We start from the raw sequence: 21630 nt of genomic DNA on the forward strand, positions 1-21630 counted from the left end.
CAATTACTCTATTGTTGTTACTTAACTTACGTAACCAGAACTAGCAGTCTGTTAGTTCTACAGAGTGCTATGTGTGTATGTGGAGAAAACAGCGGCTAGTAAAGGGTTAATACTCCTGCTGCAGTTCTCAGATGTAAGCCTGTCCAAACAAAGCTGCAGGGTGTATGTGTCATCATCAACTGTCATTTAATTGATTCCATTCACACCAAAGAAACAAAAGTAACTGGCACCACCTATTTTACACAAGAGTCAGTTTACTCAGCATGAGGAGTACCACTCATGTGTCCAATGTTTTCTTGGAGAATACAGGAGCTTTCTAAAGTTTGAAAAAATAACCCTGATGATGTCACAGTGATGCCAGTAGGGTATTTTAGGTTGGGCTTGGAGACTACAAATGAGACTGCGAAAGAAAGATACTATCCAGTTGCATTGTGGGAAATGTATGATCTAGTGTTATGGGGGCCAAACCTAAGAGTTTTAGGAACACTATTCCTAAGCTTAGGTGCTGCTGACTGGAATGCATGATCTCCCTGAGTCTTAAAATGTGTCCAAGGGACACTCAGAAGACCCTGGGTCAAGGACCTAGGAGCTTGACTAGTGGTGCGGGGGTCCACAATATCATGTGGGCTCTATAATATATAACATGATATGATATGATGATATGAATATGATAACATGAATGTCTGTACAATACATCCATGATGATTGCTCTGCAATAAATAACACTGTTGTAAATCTTAACACGTGTAAAATCTGTTTCATGTTTTCAGAGGTCAACTAAGCCAGCAGAGAGCAGAGTCTCTAATATCCAGCTGTCTGTCTATGAAGAGTGATTGGTCCAAAGATTCACCTCCAAACTTCAGTAATGAACCTGGACCCTCAGACACAAAGTAAGAGAGAGTTTCAACTGTGAGCTGAACTAGGAAGTGAAAATGCTCTAAAATACTTGTTTTCATGAAGCAGATCTATGAGTGCAGAAACGTTGGTCCACTCTAAGAATGTTTTTTATTCATTCATTTGCAGAAGTTGAAATTACAGCAGTGATTTGCAAATGTACAGTCAAAATCTGAATGACTGCACAAGCTGCAAAACTTGTAATATATGTACAGTTTTTTACTGTCTGTACAGGACGTTTTCAAATCATGCGAAAACCTGAGATTTTTGTTGCAAAAGTGATTTGTACTGTAGATACAGAACAAAGTGAACCACACCCCCCAGTTGGTTTCTGCCTTCACCACTGTCAACCATCTGGTAAAGCTGACATCTAAAATAAAGATACTGCTGCTTTGCAAAAAGGGGATTTAAAGTTAAAAAAGTTTTACTTTTCAAACCAGTAGAACAGTTAGACTGGGCATTGCTTCTGTTTTATTCTTTGGGTTCAAACAGCATAGTTTTTACACAACTTTTAAACTTTTTAAGTTTGGAGGCCAAAGACTCTGTGAGGTTAATAATAAAACTCAATGAAAGTTACTGTAAAGAGTACCGATGCTGTGCTCAGCAACACAAACACAACTGTATTCATGTTATGATTAAAAATACCTTATGCTTGGATATGATGTTTGTTATAGACAGTCTAATCAATGATCAACTTGAGCTAGTGTGGGGTGGCCATGGCATAGCAAACTTATATGAATGGTAGGTGATCAAAATGTGTCAATACAGACATTCAGTGCATCATATTGCTCATGTTACTCATGTTAGCATCCATTTTAATGTTTCTATTCAGTTTTCTATTCCATGTATATTACATTTTCCATTTCCACTGATCACAGTCTCTGGGAAGAAGTGGTTATTTAAACATGTCTATTTTTGATCAGGAACTCTGCTCAGGATAGGCTACTCATTTTCTTAGCATATTTACTCCACTACAGCCGCTTCCCTGTATTATTATATATGACTTCAGGATGGAATGAGTATTTTTTGCTGTTTAGTTGGATGATGAAGAAACCATTCTGAATATGTCACATAAAGAAAAAAATCTTAAAAAGTAATGCCAGACTGTTTCTGCTATCGAAGCAAAGAGCTGAAAAGGAGTTAATGACTGATGAGTCTATCTGACTGAAATGTTGCATTTATATTCATGGGAGCCAATTAACAGTGTTGATTATTTCTTTTAATAAAAGACAAGCTTTCGTTTTTATTTCCGACTATCATCACATTGTTGTCTCATGTTATTTTGAGTTGCAGTAATGAAATCAGAGGTTAAAATCATTCACACTGTCAGCTGTCACTCAGGGGATAAAATAAACTTTGCACAATTAAAATGCAGCTAAAATCATCATCATGTGTTTAGTGTTGTACACTAGCCAGAGTGGAATCAGAAAGTCTGGGACAATAACATGTTTCTACTGTCCTATAAAAATATTTATTGCTCTTTTTTACTTGTCACTGTATTGTAACTCAGGACTTTTGTCCATGTCGGGATCCTGTGGGAATAATGACTCCATTGATCTGATTGGTCAGTGTTTGGAGTGTTGACAGGTTGTTATCCAATCCTCTGAAGTTAACCTGCTCCGGAGCAGGTTAGCTGTTCAGTATAAGTTACCATGGTGATGTACCCTGATAAGAAGTGAACCACTGTTAGGACTGAAAACCCAGAGTTAAACCTGAAATTACCTAGCTAACCCCAAATCCTGCTTCGTAGTACAGGCCTCAGGTGTACAGGGGAAAGCAGCCTGAGCAGGACTATGGCAGCGCATGAGGAACACAAGGGGTTACAAACTGACAAGACTAAAACCAAAGGAAGGCAGAGACAAAGCTAAAGCTAAAGAAAATCCTGGACTCATAGGGAAAACAATACCAAGCTTAAGCACTACACAAACAAACAAACGCAAATGGCAAATGCAGTAATCACAAACAACTTGTAAACCAGGGCACATACAAAACACACACAGAGCAACACCAAAACCCCCAAAACACAAAAAGTCCAGAAACAGAGTCCATAACACTGAAAACCAGCTGATGGTCATCAGTAGTGAAGGAAGCTGCCAAGCTGAAGAAGGAGCTCTGAAGCAAAAGCTCCAGTGTGGGAGGACTTTGATGGGAACTGTTCAGGGACTGTATTGTTGGGCAATGGAAGCAGCATTAAGGACACTCTTTGTGGAAACTGTTTCATGCCACCAGTCACTGAGAGAGTTTAAATGTTCTGAAATGGCAAGGAACTAGGGGTTGACAAATTTGCCCTGCTGCTGATGGCTCTGGATAGTGCTGGGCTGTTTAAGGTGACATGCAGGTCACGGATAATCCAGCTCACTTTCCCTGGGAAAGCTTATGCCAGTGTGAAAAAGAGACTCCAGTCGATATTGAACCTCAGATTCAGGAGGACCAGTGGACCAGTTGCAAGAATACTGGAGGGGTCACAGGAGTTTGCCTATCCAGTCCACAGGTGCTTTGTGGCCTCAGTGAATGCCATGACTTTGTCCCCCCGGGTGTCTTGCCAGGGGTACTACTGTGAAATATGGGGTAGTATGGAAGTTGGGCCAATATGTGGAAGTTAGGTGACCTGGCTGAGTGCCAGGTCATCAGGTGTGGTTGTTATGGTTTGGAGTGGGAACAGGGTTTTGTGACCTATCAATGCTGAAATACGTTAGCTTACGAGAACAACAGGAATCATCTGCGCTGTGTGTGTATGTGTGTACCACACACACACATAGTGCAGAGACGCCTATCCACATTTGGTCAAAATCCAAGATGAGTGAAAATTGAGTAATGTCCCTCCTTTCCTTAGAATTAAGGGAGTCAAGGAGTCTGGAAAAACAGGAAACTTAGCTGACACGCAATACACATGCAATACTCACATATAGCCTGGTTTCGGTATGAAAAGGCATGTCATGTATGATAGCCTCAGGATCTGTGACCATCAGCTTGCAGTTGAGTATGAAAGGGTGGGGATGAGAGTCAGCACCTCTAAGTCACAGCCCATGGTAATATGATGGATTGATCACTCAAGATTGGGAGTCAGTTGTTGCTCCAAGTGATGCACTTGTTCACCAGGTGTGAACAGGTGTGGTGTCAGCATTATTGGAGGTGTTGTACTGTACTGTTCACGAGGGAGCTGAGACACGGAAATACACATTCACAGTTGGAAATGCACACTGCACAGCAAGAAACTAGGCACCATGTTCTATGCAACACAGTTGCATATATGTGATATGTTCAAACTGTGGAAAGTGTCCGCAGACATCCAATCATAGTAGTGTTTAATTTCTGACAGGGATTAGAAGTTTTATATCTGTGAAGCAGCAGGACAGGTGCCAAGTTTCTTGCTGTGCAGTGTGCATTTCTGACTGTGAACATGTATGTCAAGTATCCGTAAAAAGATTTAATTTTCACCGCAGCACAACTAAACTGTCAGTAATAGTTTACGCAGCACAACTAAACTGTGTCAGTAAGTTTTCACTGCAGCACTGAACTGAACTGTGACCCCAAAACCAAGGTACATACCAAACCATGAATTTTGTGTACCATTACATCCCTAGGCCTTACTAATAACCATATCTGAAAACATAACACGAGCTAAAGACCTTACTGATCTTTCTGATCTTTCTTTCTGAACTTACTTATCTTTTTATTTATTCGGCCATTCTTGGTCTGCTTCCATCTTACCTACAGATCTACGTCCTTCAGAAAAGTATGGGAAGTTATTGTCTTTGCTCCCAGGACTTATTCTTACTATTTGTCCCTAAAGCCCTTACTGAACAGGGGAAAAGGGTGTTTAAGTATTCTGCTCCCTCTGCTTGGAATCAGTTGCACAGTTACCTGAATCATCAGGAGCTGGTCTCACAGGATGCATTTAAAGTAATCCTAATTGACTTGGAGGCAGGCACATATGGCTGCAGATGTTTTGACTTTCATTTTGCCCTGTTTGATCCCTGATGTTGATAACTTGTGACAAATACTGATGAATATTTTGATACTTTATGATTCTGTAATTTACTCGTTATTTTCATCGTAAAATTTATGTTTTTTATGTTTGCAACCCTAGTAATTGTGCTGCTACATGTCTTGGCCAGAATGCTCTTGTAAAAGAGATATTTAATTTCAATGAGACTTTTCCTGGTTAAATAAAGGTTAAAAAATCCACAAACTTCACCAAAACCAACACAGTGTGGGCACAAACCAATATGCCTAGTTTTTCTACCAACGTTTAACTATGTGAGTGAAAATGTAAAGGGGTACCCACACTTGGATGGAATAGATGGATAATTGAAAATATTTCTCTTTTCAGGGATCAGTACCAGAGAGCAGAGTCTCTAATATCCAGCTCTCTGTCTATGAAGAGTGACTGGTCTAAAGATTCCCCACCAAACTTCAGTAATGAACCTGGACCCTCAGACACAAAGTAAGAGATGGTTTCTACTGCTTTACCTAATTGAGGAGAAAGTCAAAAGCCTATGTTGTACCAGTCTGTATAAGCGTTGTCAATCCAATCCATACCAGGAATGTTTTTATAAATCAAAGATAGTAATAATGGTATGAGGTAAAACCAAAGGTAAAACAGTAAAACTCGCTGGGCCATGATGCTGTAGTTGAAGTGAGCCAGGCTTTACCTGTCCTTTTATTTACCACTACAAATAGTCATGTGATTCATTGTTAATATAAAAACTATATTATAGCTATTTTAATTCATAATAATACATACAACAATACATTTTTTCTATTTGTGAGCAGTGAAGGTTCAGTGGAGGAGCAGCTGTCCTGCTGTGCTTTGTGTCAGGACGTCCTGCAGGATCCAGTCTCTACCAGCTGTGGACACTGGTTCTGCAGTCAGTGCATCATCTCATGCAGGGACCAGTCTGCTCCATCAGGACAGTCCTCCTGTCCCCAATGTGGAAAAAGATCCAGAGCAAGACCAAGACTGCAGACAGACAGTCAGACAAGGCCCATGCAAAGTAAGACTGTAGTTCTTCTGAAAATGGGACTTGTATTGGTAAAACCTTTTCCCAATTTTGTTTAATTTCAAATGATGTAAAACTTTTCCTCTCATTTTCGTTCTTCTATGACTGATTGTGTAAATATTGAAAAGAAACAGAAAAGAAAGACCAATTTCATCGTAAGATACAACATTATATTACATTCTGGATGTGCTCTGCTCTCTATTGAGCTATTGTTATTGGTTAACCCCACTAAGCTTTTGCCTTGAGCTCCGAGACAGAATGATGCACTCACTTCTCAATTAAGCGGAAGCATACCCTATAAATCTTCTGTGAAATTAATAACTGCTTCCCTTTTTCAATCAGCTTACCTTGAGACACTTCTGCACTACAACATCAGATACAGAAGACCCTTTATCCCACATCAGACTACATAATTTACAATGGACAAGACCTGTGAGATCTCACCTGTGAGCCTCATCTGTTTCTTGCTTCCACAGGAGGAGCGATATAATGGTTTTGATCAAATTAATTAAAAAGCAAAATTCATGCTAAGAGACAACCTGACTGTAATGGATGCTCACACACATACTCTTTCCCGGTACTAGTCAAGCAGCTGTCACTGTGTGATTGGTCACACAGCCCTCTAAACAAGCGTGACATGGTGTCAGGAGGGCAACTCCACCCAGACATGGTACAGCAGATTTGGCATTGCTGTTGCTGGTCCAATAGTCAACTTTTTTCACAAATAGAAAAAGCACAGTGTTACTTGTGATTTTCAATGAGGTTACGAGAATCTACTTTTTACTGGGAGTGCATGCTTGCTCATTCTGTGTAGCCTCAAGGCCTACTGTGGGAATTTCTGTCCAGTAAGCAATGATGTGATAAAGAGGAAACCAAAACCCCAAGAGCATTATAAACCCCAGATTGACTGTGTTTGTGCACATAGTCCCATAAAGTCCACTATTAACTGAAAGACCTCATGGTGGATGCTCTATTATTATCTATTGTAAAGGCCCTGTCCTATAGAAGAGTCCTGTGTTGATATCAAATTATTATTTATATATTATTATTTATTATTCTATTTATTATCAAATGATCAAGACCTTGACCGTTTCTGTTATGTTCTGTTATTTCTGAATGAAAATATAATTAACCTCACCTTAGTCAAACATGTCACCTCAGTTCAGTCTTTTGTTTTCCATTTTAAGACTTCAAACAAGGTACCAAAGGTCATTTTTGCCTAAGAAACCCTTTGGTAAATTATTCCAGCAAAGCAACGGGGGACAAATCATGGTCTTGTTGGTATTACAAATGACAAGCTGATGGAGACGTGAGTGCACCAATTCTTGCCTTGGAGGGTTAACCAATAGCAGTTCATAAGAGGTCTACACAAATGCTCGTAATACTGATATCATTCAGGGTAACTATTACATTACTTATGATTTATTATCTTCCAGAAGAAAGCAGTCTGCAGAAGGTTTTAGATGAACATAAAATCCATCTAAGAAGAAGATGTGAATTTGCAATAGAAGGAAGTGATGAAGCAGGAAGTGGAACCATCCTCAACAGGATCTACACTGAGCTCTACATCACAGAGGGACAGAGTGAAGACGTTAATACCCAACATGAGGTGAGGCAGCTTGAAACAGCTTCCAAGATGATGACCCTCCAGGATGCTCCAATCAAGTATCATGACATCTTTAAAGTCTTACCTGACCAACAGAAATACATCAGAGTTGTTCTGACGAACGGTGTCGCTGGTGTTGGAAAAACCTTCTCAGTGCAGAAGTTCACTCTGGACTGGGCAGAGGGCTTGGAAAACCAAGATGTCAGTCTGGTGATTCTGCTTTCATTCAGGGAGCTGAACTTGATCAAAGATGAGCAGTATAGTCTTCTCATGCTGATCCATGTTTTCCATCCAACATTACAGAAGGTCACAGCAAAGAAGCTCGCTGTCTGTAAAGTTCTGTTCATCTTTGACGGCCTGGATGAAAGCAGACTCTCATTGGATTTCCACAACAATGAGGTTGTGTCTGATGTCACACAGAAGTCATCAGTCAATGTGCTGTTGACAAACCTCATCAAGGGGAAGCTGCTTCCCTTGGCTCTCATCTGGATAACTTCCCGACCTGCAGCAGTCAGTCAGATCCCTCGAACATGTGTTGACAGGGTAACAGAAGTACGAGGCTTCACTGATGCCCAGAAGGAGGAGTACTTCAGGAGGAGATTCAGTGATGAAGAGCTGTCCGGCAGAATCATCTCACACATCAGGACATCCAGGAGCCTCCACATCATGTGTCACATCCCAGTCTTCTGCTGGATCACTGCTAGAGTTCTGGAACACATGTTGACTACAGACAAGAGAGCACAGCTGCCCAAGACCCTGACTGACCTGTACTCACATTTCCTGCTGGTTCAGACAAAGAGGAGGAAGCACAAGTATGATGAGGCACATGAGACAAAACCCCAGGAGCTGACAGAGGCTGACAGGGAAGTTCTTCTGAAGCTGGGGAGGCTGGCATTTGAACAACTGGAGAAAGGAAACATCATGTTTTACAAGGAAGACCTGGAGCAGTGTGGTCTTGATGTCACAGAGGCCTCGGTGCTATCAGGATTTTGTACAGAGATCTTCAAAAGAGAGAGTGTGATCTTCCAGAAAACAGTCTACTGCTTTGTTCATTTGAGCGTTCAAGAGTTTCTGGCTGCGGTCTACATGTACCACTGTTACACCAACTGGAATACAGAGGTACTGGAGGACTTCCTGGGACCAGAATGGACTAGATATGGTAACATTGGCGTAAACTTGGAGGTGTACCTCAGCAGGTCCTTAGGGAAAGTCCTACAAAGTGAAAATGGCCACTTGGACCTGTTTGTTCGCTTCCTTCATGGCCTCTCTCAAGAGTCCAACCAGAGTCTCTTAGGAGAGCTGCTAGGTTGGACAGAGAACAGTCCAGAAATTATCCAGAGAGTCATCGAAAACCTGAAGAAGGAGAGCATGTACTATAGCTCTCCTGAAAGAAACATCAACATCTTCCACTGTCTGATGGAGATGAACGACCGCTCAGTACATCAGGAGATCCAAGAGTTCTTGAAGTCAGAGAACAGATCAGAGAAGAAACTCTCTGAGATCCACTGCTCAGGTCTGGCCTACATGCTGCAGATGTCAGAGGAGGTTCTGGATGAGTTGGACCTGATGAAGTACAACACATCACAGCAGGGACGACGGAGACTGATCCAAGCTGTGAGCAACTGCAGAAAGGCTCGGTAAATCCAGATTACACAAAAACATCTTTGCTGTTTGTGATGCCTACTCTGAATTTTCTTTCTAGAGTGGACTATAACGGACTTCAGCTCCCCTAAATCCATTATTTATGATTCAATTCAGGACTAGATAAAATGAAATAGAATAGAACAACAAAAATAACAGAACAATAAATCCATTCCACAGTGACTGAATTTTACACAAAGCACTTTACAACTCTTGAGAAGTAGAGAGGTATAAGAATATTTTACTATTAGTTTTACTATTGCTACACTTGATCTTGGCACTGTTTTAATGTCAAATTTGTAATTACAGATGTTATGACTTTGACTTCTGGTACTGTCAAGCTGTGGCCTCAGCTCTCAAGTCAAACCCATCTCATCTGAGAGAGTTGTACGTGAGGACTGAAAAATATATAGAAAAGTCTGACGCAAAGCTGCTGTCTGCTGCATTGGAGAGCCCACACTGTAAACTAGAGATTCTGAGGTTAGTTTGCTTAATATCTTAATAAATAAAAATCGTGGCCCACAATTTGCTTATGCAGCAGTTTCTGGTACAACATGCCTGATTTAAAATGTATTCTCTAATGACAGGTTAAACTGTAAGATGGAACCAGAAGGCCTTGGCTATCTACTCTCAGCTCTGAAGTCCAACCCCTCCCAACTGAGAGAGCTGGACCTAAGTAACAACTATTTTTTGCCATCACACATTAAGCTTCTGTGCGATCTTTTGGAGAATGCTGAGTGTAGACTGGAGACCCTGAGGTTTGTTTAAATCTTCCCATTTATATACATTTACATGCTGTCAGATACAAAATAGAAAATGATGTTTTTGATGGATTTTGGTACAATAAGTTTGATTTGTTGTGATTTGTCTAATTACAGGCTGCAAAACTGTTCACTTTCTGAGATCAGTGGTGCTTCTTTGGCCTCAGCTCTAGAGTCCAATCCCTCCCATCTGAAAGAGCTAGACCTGAGTAATAACTCCATACTGTGGGATTCAAGACTGTGTTGGCTGTCTCATAAATGGAAGACACTAGAGACTCTGAGGTGAGAGTGTGCTTTATTAGTTCTTTGCTCATAAACATTATGTGTGGTGTCAATAAATTAAGTTCTGTATAGCTGATTAACAAAATAGTTATAAGCACACCAAGTCACAATGCTCTTTACCCTCTTAAATGTATTCAGATTGAGGTTCTGCAGGTTGTCAATGAGAGGCTGTGCTTCACTGGCCTCAGTTCTGATGTCCAAACCCTCCCAATTGAGAGAGCTGGATCTGAGCTACAGCAAGTTCCTACAGAAGTCAGAGAAGAAGCTGCTGTCAGGAGATTTTAAGAATCAACTTGAGACTCTCAAGTAAGTTTACTTATATGAAAATGGAGGAGGCTGGATGATCAGGTGGGGAATATTATTAAACAACTTTTTAGTACACACTTTGATATACATCTTCTGATTGCAGACTTAATGGCTGTGGACTAACAGACAAAAGCTGTGCTTCTCTGGCCTCAGCTCTGAAGTCCAACCCTTCCCATCTGAGAGAGCTGGAGTTGATGAACAACAACCTTCAGGATTCAGGAGTGACGTTGCTGTCTGCTGAACTGGAGAGTTCAGATTGTATACTGGAGACTCTGAGGTTAGTTCAGATACTGCAATAAGTTTTATTATGGAGACAAGGCTCTTTGGTCACAGAAACAAATGATCACTGAAATACATAATTTTTCTAGAAAAACTAATTTTGTGCTAAGGCAGGTGAGGTGGCATGGTTAAATATTTGTTTACATTCCTTTATACGTATGCATGTTATATCTTTAAAATACATTGCACTATATTTTAATACCACTTATATGTATCACACATTCTGTAATTAGGCTTGGCAGCTGCGAACTGTCAGAGATCAGCTGTGCTTCTCTGGCCTCAGCTCTGAAGTCCAACCCTTGCCATCTGAGAGAGCTGGATCTCAGTGAAAACAAGATAAACGATTCAGGAGTGAAGCTGCTGTGTGATTTTCTGGAGAATTCACACTGTAGACTGAAGACTCTGAGGTAATGTAGCACTTAAAAGGATATTGCCTGCAATTTTTTGTATTTTATTGGTTTGGCTCTGCAGATGAGATTTGTTGACAATAAGAAAAATATAGAAAATTACCAGCCTTATCCTTTAATAGTTCTGTAAGTACATAGTTGTCTAATATATGAAGATCCAGGCAATGTCACTACAATAGTTAAATGGCAAAGCCCACTTATTGGAACAACATAATGTTGAGCAACACTGTCTAGATTTTAAGGGAGCGTCTAGTGTGAACATGAATAATCTTTTGCCTTGCCATGTTCATGTGAATATGACAGCTAGATTGTTTGTGCAGTTCATGTGTCTTTGCCATGAACAACCAATGTGTACTGAGTACACAGATATTAACTGTGGGCAACTTGAGTTATCAGCTGGTTAAAAAATGTAGAACAAAAGTGGTTTCAGAGAGGTATATATAGGTGTGCCTTCACCACCAACATATCATGGAACACGTAGCATGTGTGCTGAGCTCTCAACCTTCTCTGAGCAGGTGGGTGGCAGTCAGATTGAGACCCACTGGGTTCTGGGTACCAAGACTGCAGTGCGCTACTGGACTGGCATTGCCACACTCTCTACTCCTTTCCTCCTACTGCAGTGCACAGTTCACAGCAAGTCACAAAAATACCAAACTGACACAGTTGAGGAAATAACCTCAGTGTGCTCCAGGAAAGTACCAGTTCTTTGTTATTTTCACTGGGCGGAGCTGCATTCTGCACTGTGTGCCAACACTAAAATAGAGCTCTAAGTGTTTGCGTCAGCTCAGATCCAACTGATGCCATAACTTACTGGAAACTGTGAGATCAATTAATCAATCAATCAATTAATGTTTATTTATATAGCACCAAATCATGACAAAAGTCATCTCAGGGCACTTTTCACATAGAGCAGGTCTAGACCATACTCTTTAATTTACAGAGACCTAACAATACCCCCATGAGCATGCACTTGGTGGCAGTGGCAAGGAAAAAATCCCCTTTAACAGGTAGAAACCTCAAGCACCTGGCTTTTGGTGTGCGGCCATCTGCTTTGACCGGTTGGGTTGAGAGAGAAAGAAAGGGGGGCTGTTGATACATTGTTGATAATGGTGCACTGGGGGGGACTTTTAATACAATCATGCAAACATTTTTAAAAGTGCTGACTGGAAGTCAGTACAAACTGCATTGATCAAACCACTCCACAATAATGTTGACCGTAAAAACAAGAATACTGCCAGCTTAAACACTACATGATGTCAAGCAAGATATGCATGCTTAATTGTTTTTTAGATTGATGGACTGCAGTTTGTCAGAGATCAGCTGTGCTTCTCTGGCCTCAGCTCTGAAGTCTAACCCCTCCCATCTGAAAAAGCTGGATCTAAGTGACAACAAGCTGCAGGACTCAGGAGTGAAGCTGCTGTGTGATATATTAGAGATTTCAGACTTTGAAATGGAGACCCTGAGGTCAGTTCACCCAACTGTGGTTTAGTCTACCCCTTTCATTTTTAAGCAGATGATGCTTATGCTTTTTGTATTAAATCATACTAAACACATTAATGCTATCATTGCACTCAGATGGTGTCTAGAAATTGATATAGAATTTAGATCCTATATTGCAATTCAACTAATTTGATATGTATCCGCTCATGAAAGACTTGATAACTGTGGACTGACGGAGATCAGCTGTCCATCTCTGGCCACAGCTCTGAAGTCCAACCCCTCCCATCTGATAGAGCTGGATCTCAGTCATAACGAGCTGCAGGATTCAGGAGTGAAGCTTCTGTGTGATTTTCTGGAGAGTCCACACTGTAGACTGGAAACTCTGGGGTATTTGAGGCACTGTCTTTTTACTCTAAATGGAACTGAATTGACAGAACAGTAATAGTGTTCTTAAATCTTCCTCATTCTACAGGTTGGTATGCTGTATGGTCAAAGGGAAAGGCTGTGCTTCTCTGGTCTCAGCTCTGAAGACCAACCCCTCCCATCTGAGAGAAGTGGATCTAAATGAGAACAAGCTGCAGGATTCAGGAGTGAAACTACTGTGTGCTGGATTGGAAAATTGTAGATTAGAGACTCTGAGGTCAGTTCAAATAGTGTCTTATTTTTCTAAACTCCTGTGCATCCATGTGTGAATGTGTTTTGTTCTTTGTTTGAAAATAAACCAGCTGAGAAGGATGAACACTTTTACCAAATATGTCATATGCCATTTTATTCTGTATTCATCATTCTGTAATCAATTTAATATGTAAAGAACATTGTGCTTATGCTAGACAGTGCTATATAAGTTAAAATATTATTATTATTATAAATTAAGTGATCGAGAAAATTTGTTCTTTTCACATGACCCAATTTATGAGCTCTACACGTGTGAAGGATTTTACCCACTTAAGCTGTCCACTTTGTGACTACACAAAAATTTACTTGGCTATTTGTATCAGCATCCCAAAGACAGATGCAGCCATTTAGTGAGGAAAATATGCCATGTTTAATTGAATAATGAAAGTATGTCTATTAAGTCTGTTTTGAATACATGTTGTGATTGTACATGTCTAACAATTGGTTTGATGAGAAAAGATTGCTGTAATTTCCCACTTGCAGGCAACATAATTCCAGCTAAGATAGCTAATGTGCTTGCAAAAACAACTTTTGGTGTCAGGAAAAAATCCTCACATGCATGCAAAACTCTACCTTAAGGACATTCTGTTCAGTATATGTGATCTTGTATGCATACAAGAAAAATAAAGAAAAAAAACAGATAGTCTCTGTGTCTGCTGAACAAACTAAGACAAAAGAAGACTGTGATGTACCAGATGCCCACAGTGGACAGTAGGGATTACAAAAGTTTTAGATGAGAGTGTAACATGATGCCTGAGAATTACTGTAATCACGCTGTACAAAAAACATTTACTGCAACTTATGTACTTTAATATCCCAGAGTTTAGTCATTGTGAGCAGCTTAGCAGATGTATTTATGTGCAGAAGTAACAAGGAAAATTGCAAAGCACTTTGGTCTGTATGTTTTTACTTTAAACACAGCTGTAAATTACCACAAAAGGTGGATATTGTTTATTAGTATAATATGTCTGATTTGATATGCATTTACTAATTATAGGCTTGTTATCTGTGGACTGATGGAGGTCAGCTGTGCTTCTCTGGCCTCAGCTCTGATGTCTGAAGTTTCCAATCTGAGAGAGCTAGATCTGAGTGACAACAACCTTCAGGATTCAGGAGTGAAGCTGCTGTCTGCTGGACTGGAGAGTCCACACTGTAAACTGGAGACTCTGAGGTGAAGTCATTTGATGTTACTTATGTAGATGTTATATTTCTCATGACAAGACAATAGTTTTTATCACATCTGACTGAACTCATATTCATTCTTTCACCAGACTTGATAGTTGTCAACTGACAGAGAGCTCCTGTGCCTTTCTGGCTTCAGTGCTGTCAAAGTATAAGCCCAAGTCCAGCATCTCCAGTATGAGAGAGCTGCATCTGAGTTACAACAACCTGCAGGATTCAGGAGTGAGGCTACTGTCTGCTGGACTGGGGAATCAAAACTGTAGACTGAAGACTCTGAGGTCAGGACAGCTCTATTGAAGTGACAATCAGTTTGCCAAACAATTGTTGCTATTTGGTAATACAGTCATGTGAAAAAGATAGGACACCCATGAAAACATATATTTTTCAATGTATGTAAACATATGGACATTTTATTTTAATTTAAACAAAAGTGAGAGATGGAGGTAATATAACTAAACAAATAAAATGTCTAAACTAAACAAATAAAAATAATGTCTTTTAAAAATGATTTGTATAATGTAATTGATCGAAATGCAATTTTCTTGTAAGGAAGTTAGAACCATGTTTATTACTACATACAATGCCTAAAATTAGGATTAAGTGCACCACATCAGGTGCAAATGATTAAAACTTTGTCAGAGAGGATTGTGGAGGAGCCTGTCTTATTTAAACCTCAGACATTTAGTTTTATTCTCTCTTGATTGTTGAATTGAGTGGTATCACCATCAAAAGAGCTCTCTAAGGCCTTCAGAAAAAAGGTTGTAGATGCATATTAGTCTTGGAAGGGATTTAAAAAGTTCTCCAAACAATTAGAAATCAGCAATTCCACTGTCCAGAAAATAATTTAAAAGTTCAGAACATTTAAAACGACTGCCAACATGGCCAGGTCAGGCTGTACTAGCAAGTTCAGCCTAAGAGCAGACTGCAAGATGCATAAAGAAGTCTCCAACAACCCTAAAATGCCATCATGGGACCTACAGGTAGCTCTTGCCACAGTTGATTTCAAAGTACATGCATCTACCATCAGAAAAAGACTGCATAAGTTTGATTTTCATGGGAGGCATGCAAGGAGGAAACCCTTGCCCCCTCCTGTCAGTGGCTCCTGGTCTTCATAATAAAAGCTCTGTTGAGTCTTGTCAGTACAGGCTGTCACATTATGTCCATGGTTTGATTCTCCGCCATTATGATTGGCACTAATCATCAATCAGACATGTGTTATTTACATACATACAACATAGCCAGCACACATTTGTTAGAATAAAACCTGAGTATCACTACAAACAAACCATGGACATAACATGACAGCTTGTACTGACAAGACTCAACAGAGACTGATTTGCATTGTTTAGCAGTGCAGGGACCAAAAGCATCACTGAAAGTCTGAATGGAGAGGCAGCAAATCCAATAGTGAATAGGAAAAGGAAAAGCAGCAAGGAAATAGAAATGCAAATGGGAAAAAAGAATTGCTCTTTTAAATGTCTGATTAAAAGCTGTATTCTTAATTCAGTTTTCAAAGTCAGTGCTTTAGTTCTCTTTTAAAAACTGCATTTTCAAATTGATTTTGAAATTCCATTTTTATTAAAGAATTCATTAATTTTTAAATGATGTTTTTATTGACTATTTTAAAGTTGCTTTGTAAATCTCTTTTTAATTTGAACAGTTTATTGAAGGATAATTGCATTTGTAAATTCATTTTATAATTCATCTTTTTAATTTTACAGTTAGTTATTAATTAATGAACTGCTTACTACTTATTACTATTTCCATGTCTCTTGTGGTCCTTCATAATATCATTATGCATTACATTTATTAGAAGATACTACTATAATACTAGGTTTGGAGAGTTGAGCCAGAATAACAGTGGAGTGGGGCAGGCAGACAGAGACCACAGGGGAATAATGAACCTGAGGCACAGGAAAACACAGAGTCAAACAGAGTTCAGGCAACCACAAGAGATTTACTGACTAGGAGTTTTAACTTGGCTGTAACATTAGTACCACGCTGGCAAACTGATCATCTGGCGAAGACTGGAGTGAAGAGCTGGGGTGTATATACTGCAGGAGCTTGATAAGTGGATGGGTCACAGGTGTGTAGGTTGATAGGCAGCAGGAGGGAAAGACACACTCTGACAGAGAGAGAGAACAAACAGGGAACCAACAAGAAACAGAGGGGTAAACACCTGAAATACTAGGAGTTTTTACTTCAGTGTCCAAGGTTGTTGCCACTGAACTGAGATGGAGTTATTATTTTATTATTAAAGACACAGCTCCCTAAACCTACCTCTCCTTCCCATCCTCACTCATCCTATGAGCCATCTCTCACAATTGTACAACAGAGAGAGATGGGCTAAACACGGAATGTATTCTCACTCTTTAAATTCTTGTCTCACAAATCTACATAATTTAATGGTGTGGATTTAATATCTTAAATAATTATTGTGCCTTCTTTTATTGTTCAGACTGAACAAATGCAGTTTGTCAGAGATCAGCTGTGCTTCTCTGGCCTCAGCTCTGAAGTCCAACCCTTCCCATTTGAGAGAGCTGGATCTCAGTGACAACAAGCTTCAGGATTCAGGAGTGCAGCTACTGTCTGCTGGACTGGGGAGTCCACACTGCAGACTGGAGACTCTGAGGTTGGTGCAGTTGCAGGATTGAATTTTATTTTGGAGACAGGGCTTAGATACAAATGATGGCTGAAATTTAAGGTGCTCTATTTTTGTGACTGTGTTACATTAACAGAGGTGCATATGCAGGGACAATACTATTCTTCTGGATAATGTTCTGCATTTGGACCTTTTAGGTAATGTTGTTGTTGAAGTAGCATAGCTAGGGATTTCTTTACATGAATCAGGAAGTACACTACAACTTTTGTACACATACACACTGTAACACCCACTCAGACCCCCTTTTCTTACAAACAAAAGTCCACACAGCAACTACATGCCTTCTGTTTTCATGATATTGCAAACTCATCTTTGGGAGCAGCCACTGATTTATAGAATAGAATAGAATATCACTTTATTGTCCATCCAGGTGGACAAAAAAGTTGTATTCTATTGTATTCTATTATTATATAAACAATTCATTACATTATTCTGTATAATGTGAAGGGTGTCATATGCAGTAACAACCCCACCCCTTTACAAAAGAGTAACTTTCTTAAGACAAAAGCGCATGCAGACCCATATGGTGACCCCAAGTTAGAGACAGGCTGGCACTTAGCAGCTTAGAGCCAGATATTTCCCTCAGGAGCTAGTGGAAACCAGGGCTAAAAGAAGAGTGAATATTGAACTTACATTCAAACGCCACTCCAATGGGATGATCATGTTGTTCTGAGCCTGCTGGATGTGGAAGTAGGCAGCTGTTTTCTAACAAAGTTAGCCACATCTACTTCGACTGCTGATAATATGTCAGAGGTTATGTTGACAGATTGTGCTGAAAACAACAAGCTGTACTGAAAACAGTTTTTTAAATTATTGTGACTAAAAACCCTGTCAGTCAGCCACCAAAATATATAACATTGAAAAAAAAATGTCTGTCTGCCATCTCACAGAAATTAAAGTTAGGGACAAACTCCTAACGTCTCCTATGAGGTAGATGCATGTTGCCATAGAGTTTATGGAGTAATGACTTACAATAAGTAATGTACCCTGTTAATTTAACTGTGTGTCCTCCTGCAGGCTCAGATACTGTGGATTGACAGACAACAGCTGTGCTTTTCTGAAAACAGCACTTGAGTTCAACCCCTCCCATCTGAGGGAGCTGGACCTGGGTTACAATGACATGAAGAATTTGGGGACTGGGCATCTATTATCATGTCTGCAGAATCCACATTGTCATTTGGGAACTCTGAGGTACAGACACATTTTTACATTGGGATGGAGCTAAAACATTAGCACTGGTTTCTTAAACTCCTTCTCTTTCTGCAGGTTGACAAGCAGTGATCTGAATAATGAAGGCTTTGGTTATCTGAATTCAGCTTTCTGTTCCACACAATGCAATTTGAAAGAGCTGGATCTGAGTTTTAACCTGGACTGTTCACCAGTGAAACAACTGTTTGCTCTACTGGGGAATCCACTGTGTGCTCTGGAGACTCTGAGGTCAGTAGTAGGTTGGACGCATTTTCGGTTGATTCATGTGAGCTAGTGGTAATTAAAAAGTTAGAAATCTGCCATTTTCTGCTAAATATAAACTATTTTCTCAATCTGTGTTTAAGTATCAGATTTACACTTATTAAACACTTAACTTCAGTTTTGGACAGCCAGACAGAAAGCAATAACCACTCAGATCAGAGAGTAGCTTTGTTTCCAAGTGAGAGGAGGGCTGTGATCAGATGAGTTGACCTGCAGATAACTTTTACCTTTATCTCTACAGGATGGATTAAGGTGTCACCCTTACAAGGTAAGAATATTGAAATTATGTGAGCACATGGCTCACTTGAAACTCCACCCAGAGGTGATATATCAGTATCAAAACGTGCATCCCACACCGACTCCAACCTCCATCACTTTCCTCAGAACAGGGTATCCTTTCAGCAGCAAAGACAGTCAGAAGTTCTTAAAAAAACAAAAAAAAGAAAAAGCAATTAAATTATGTAGATGATGAATGTTATCTAGACATTTTAAGTGATATTTTTGGATTTTCTCTATTTTTCTTCTTATTAACAAAGCGCATGTTTGGATCCAAACCAACAACTACTAACAAGTATTGTTAGTAAACAAACTGATCTACTAAAAGTATTGTGTATGTATCCAAAGCCTGATATATCTTATTCCTCTGTACTGTAGATCTCCGTTGTTGTCCATGAACTATTAAAAACATGTCAATAAGCCACACCACCTCACTGTGTGACCAGGGCACAGTTAAGAATTTTAATGTCAGTTAGTACATGCGTGATTCTGACAGAAGGCAGCAATATTTGACAACTTACATGGAGCTCAGTCAAACTTAATTTAACATTAGACATATAGGGAGCAAGCCCAAATAAGCAACTACACTTTGGAAACAAGCCCCCCCCAAAAAAACAACCTGTGAACTGATGGGACTCAGGATGAAAAGTGAAGGTTTGAATTTGAGCCCCAAGCTGTTATCACAGTATCTATACACACAATCACAGGAGTTCCAGTCAATGAGTTGACCATGAGATTTGAACAGAGGCTGTGATTAAATGGTGACCACCAGTCAACACGTGCCTCTGATCGCCACAATGGTGGTGGACAAAGCTGAGCATCTTTGTTGCTCAGTATAGTAATAGTATGGTAATAGTGTGTGTGGTATGACACTACCAATATTTGTAAGCGACTTTACAGAAAAACAAGCCCAAAGTTGCTTATAATAAGCAGACTTGCATGTGGACAACAGCTGCTCATGGCTGGTTAGCCATGGTCAGCCATCTGTTAGATGCTGACAATAGATATACAGTATACACATGGATACCTCATCCAGTCTGTGGGACGGGCCTCAGCTGTCACTTTGGAAGATATATTTGATGTTGGTGAACATTGAAACTCAGGATGGCATTGACCATAAATGCAACTAACCATCACTTCAGCCTCTCACATTGGCTTGTGAGCAGCTTTCACAAATTAAGGCAACACTGCACAGCAACATTCCAAACTCTTCTATATATCTATAGCCTCTATATTGACACCAAACCTGGATACGCCACATGCACACATAGGAACCAACAAGAGCCCAAACACCTAACTCAGTCATCATTTTACATTTTTATACATTTTTGTAAATAATGTGAGAAATGTCAGTAGAGTATTAAAGTATGAATATTAAAAACAGGACATGTGAAGTTGTAATAATTACAACCAGAAAGCTCACCTTTTAATTATTATCAACTATTTTTGGTCAACTAACTAGTCTGTATTCAAATAAATGCCTGGCATTTTGTGAACCCAAACCACTGAAAAATTGATTGACAGTTCAGTGAGTTATGATAGCTGTAAGAGTGGATAGACATCTAAAAGTGAAAGTGTGTGCACCTGTTTTTCCCAAATGGAATCTCTAATTACCTGAACTACGAAAGCAGAGACCACAGTCAGTGTTGAAGGTGATCAGTGTTTATTGACAGCAGCTCAGTACCAAACCACAGATCATTAACATTCATTGAATCTCACTCTGCTCCATGTTCAAGTTCAACTCGCTTGTTTTTGACAAAAATATGATTCACTGCAGCTTTGTGGACATCACAAAACTAAAGATCTGTCATGTGTTTTGTACACTCAGCAGAGCGGAGAGCAACCCAGAGACTCCAAACCACAAGTTCACCTCCCAACACATTTGTTTATTTTGAAACAACGTGGAGATTTAAATGCAAACAAAACCAAGAGAAAGATGTGCACAGATGCAGATTAACTCCAGGCGATACAGACTGAGATACGTCAAGTAAGAACATTTCATAAGTCCATTTTAAATTTCTGCATCATATTTATTCAAGTTTACTGCAAAATATGTAGACATTGCAGATCTTTGTACTTTTTGTTAACACCAAAAAAAACTTTTGGCATTAGCTCGCTACTCATATTTTCAGCTTCATTAATGAGCTTTTTACCTTTGATTTGACTTCTGACTTGATGTTACTGTATTCTTCTGACACGAGAATAATTCCTTTCAATATATTGTCAATTTTCACATCTTGATGTCTAAATTTTATATCCCAAAAAACACAAATTCTTCACCCAGTTTGCTGCGTTTCCTTTCAGAATGAAGCAAAGCTGCTGACTCAATACTCTGAATTAACTCAGTTCTACTTTGTGTAATTATTTACTTCATAATTTTCACTCAGTCCTCTCTTTTCTCCATTATTTTTTATATAGTTACATTTCTTACTGTGCTGTACCTTTCATGTTGTTGTTCCTTTATGTCCTCGTTTGTTGTTAGTTTTTGGTTTTTGTTTGTGTAACACATCATTCTTGTTTTTTTTGTAAACTATATTACATTTTTGCAAATAAAAAGTGTCTTGGTCTTCCTCTTTTCTAGTTTCCCAGTGTCCTTGTTTTTTGACTTTTATGTTTGAAAATACATGTGGAAGACTTGACCTTTGTGTTTCTACATGAAAATTAGTTTCACATGATTGTCCCTGAACGCACCATACTTCTGCTGACGGTGCTACTTGTGGTTTTGGCCCCTTCCTGGATCAGTTTG

At 39.5% G+C, this 21630-nt stretch overlaps 1 protein-coding gene and 1 long non-coding RNA gene across 3 annotated transcripts in view; one reads left to right on the forward strand and one right to left on the reverse strand.

Annotated features, from left to right (window-relative positions):
- LOC122972223 (NACHT, LRR and PYD domains-containing protein 12-like) overlaps positions 1-21630 on the forward strand; it is a 120841-nt gene that overhangs the window by 1076 nt on the left and 98135 nt on the right. The window contains exons 2-20 of one of the 2 annotated variants that reach the window (XM_044339147.1): positions 771-890; positions 5228-5341; positions 5671-5891; positions 7334-9140; positions 9454-9624; positions 9732-9902; positions 10023-10187; positions 10326-10493; positions 10597-10770; positions 11006-11179; positions 12470-12643; positions 12833-13006; positions 13092-13259; positions 14292-14465; positions 14566-14754; positions 16935-17108; positions 18156-18329; positions 18405-18575; positions 18850-20966. In XM_044339147.1, the coding sequence (XP_044195082.1) occupies positions 771-890; positions 5228-5341; positions 5671-5891; positions 7334-9140; positions 9454-9624; positions 9732-9902; positions 10023-10187; positions 10326-10493; positions 10597-10770; positions 11006-11179; positions 12470-12643; positions 12833-13006; positions 13092-13259; positions 14292-14465; positions 14566-14754; positions 16935-17108; positions 18156-18329; positions 18405-18575; positions 18850-18859 (4693 nt within the window). In that variant the 3' untranslated portion in view covers positions 18860-20966. Of the gene's footprint in view, positions 1-770; positions 891-5227; positions 5342-5670; positions 5892-7333; positions 9141-9453; positions 9625-9731; positions 9903-10022; positions 10188-10325; positions 10494-10596; positions 10771-11005; positions 11180-12469; positions 12644-12832; positions 13007-13091; positions 13260-14291; positions 14466-14565; positions 14755-16934; positions 17109-18155; positions 18330-18404; positions 18576-18849; positions 20967-21630 lie in introns of those variants that run through there. The other variant, XM_044339142.1, reaches the window with a different exon arrangement.
- On the reverse strand, positions 9461-21612 carry LOC122972291. The gene is made up of 3 exons (XR_006399700.1): positions 21520-21612; positions 13967-13975; positions 9461-9471 (listed from the first exon to the last, which is right to left on the reverse strand). It is a non-coding gene; the product is annotated as an uncharacterized LOC122972291 (long non-coding RNA).

Source organism: Thunnus albacares, chromosome 21, assembly GCF_914725855.1.
Source record: "Thunnus albacares chromosome 21, fThuAlb1.1, whole genome shotgun sequence".
In the NCBI taxonomy this organism is placed as follows: domain Eukaryota; kingdom Metazoa; phylum Chordata; class Actinopteri; order Scombriformes; family Scombridae; genus Thunnus; species Thunnus albacares.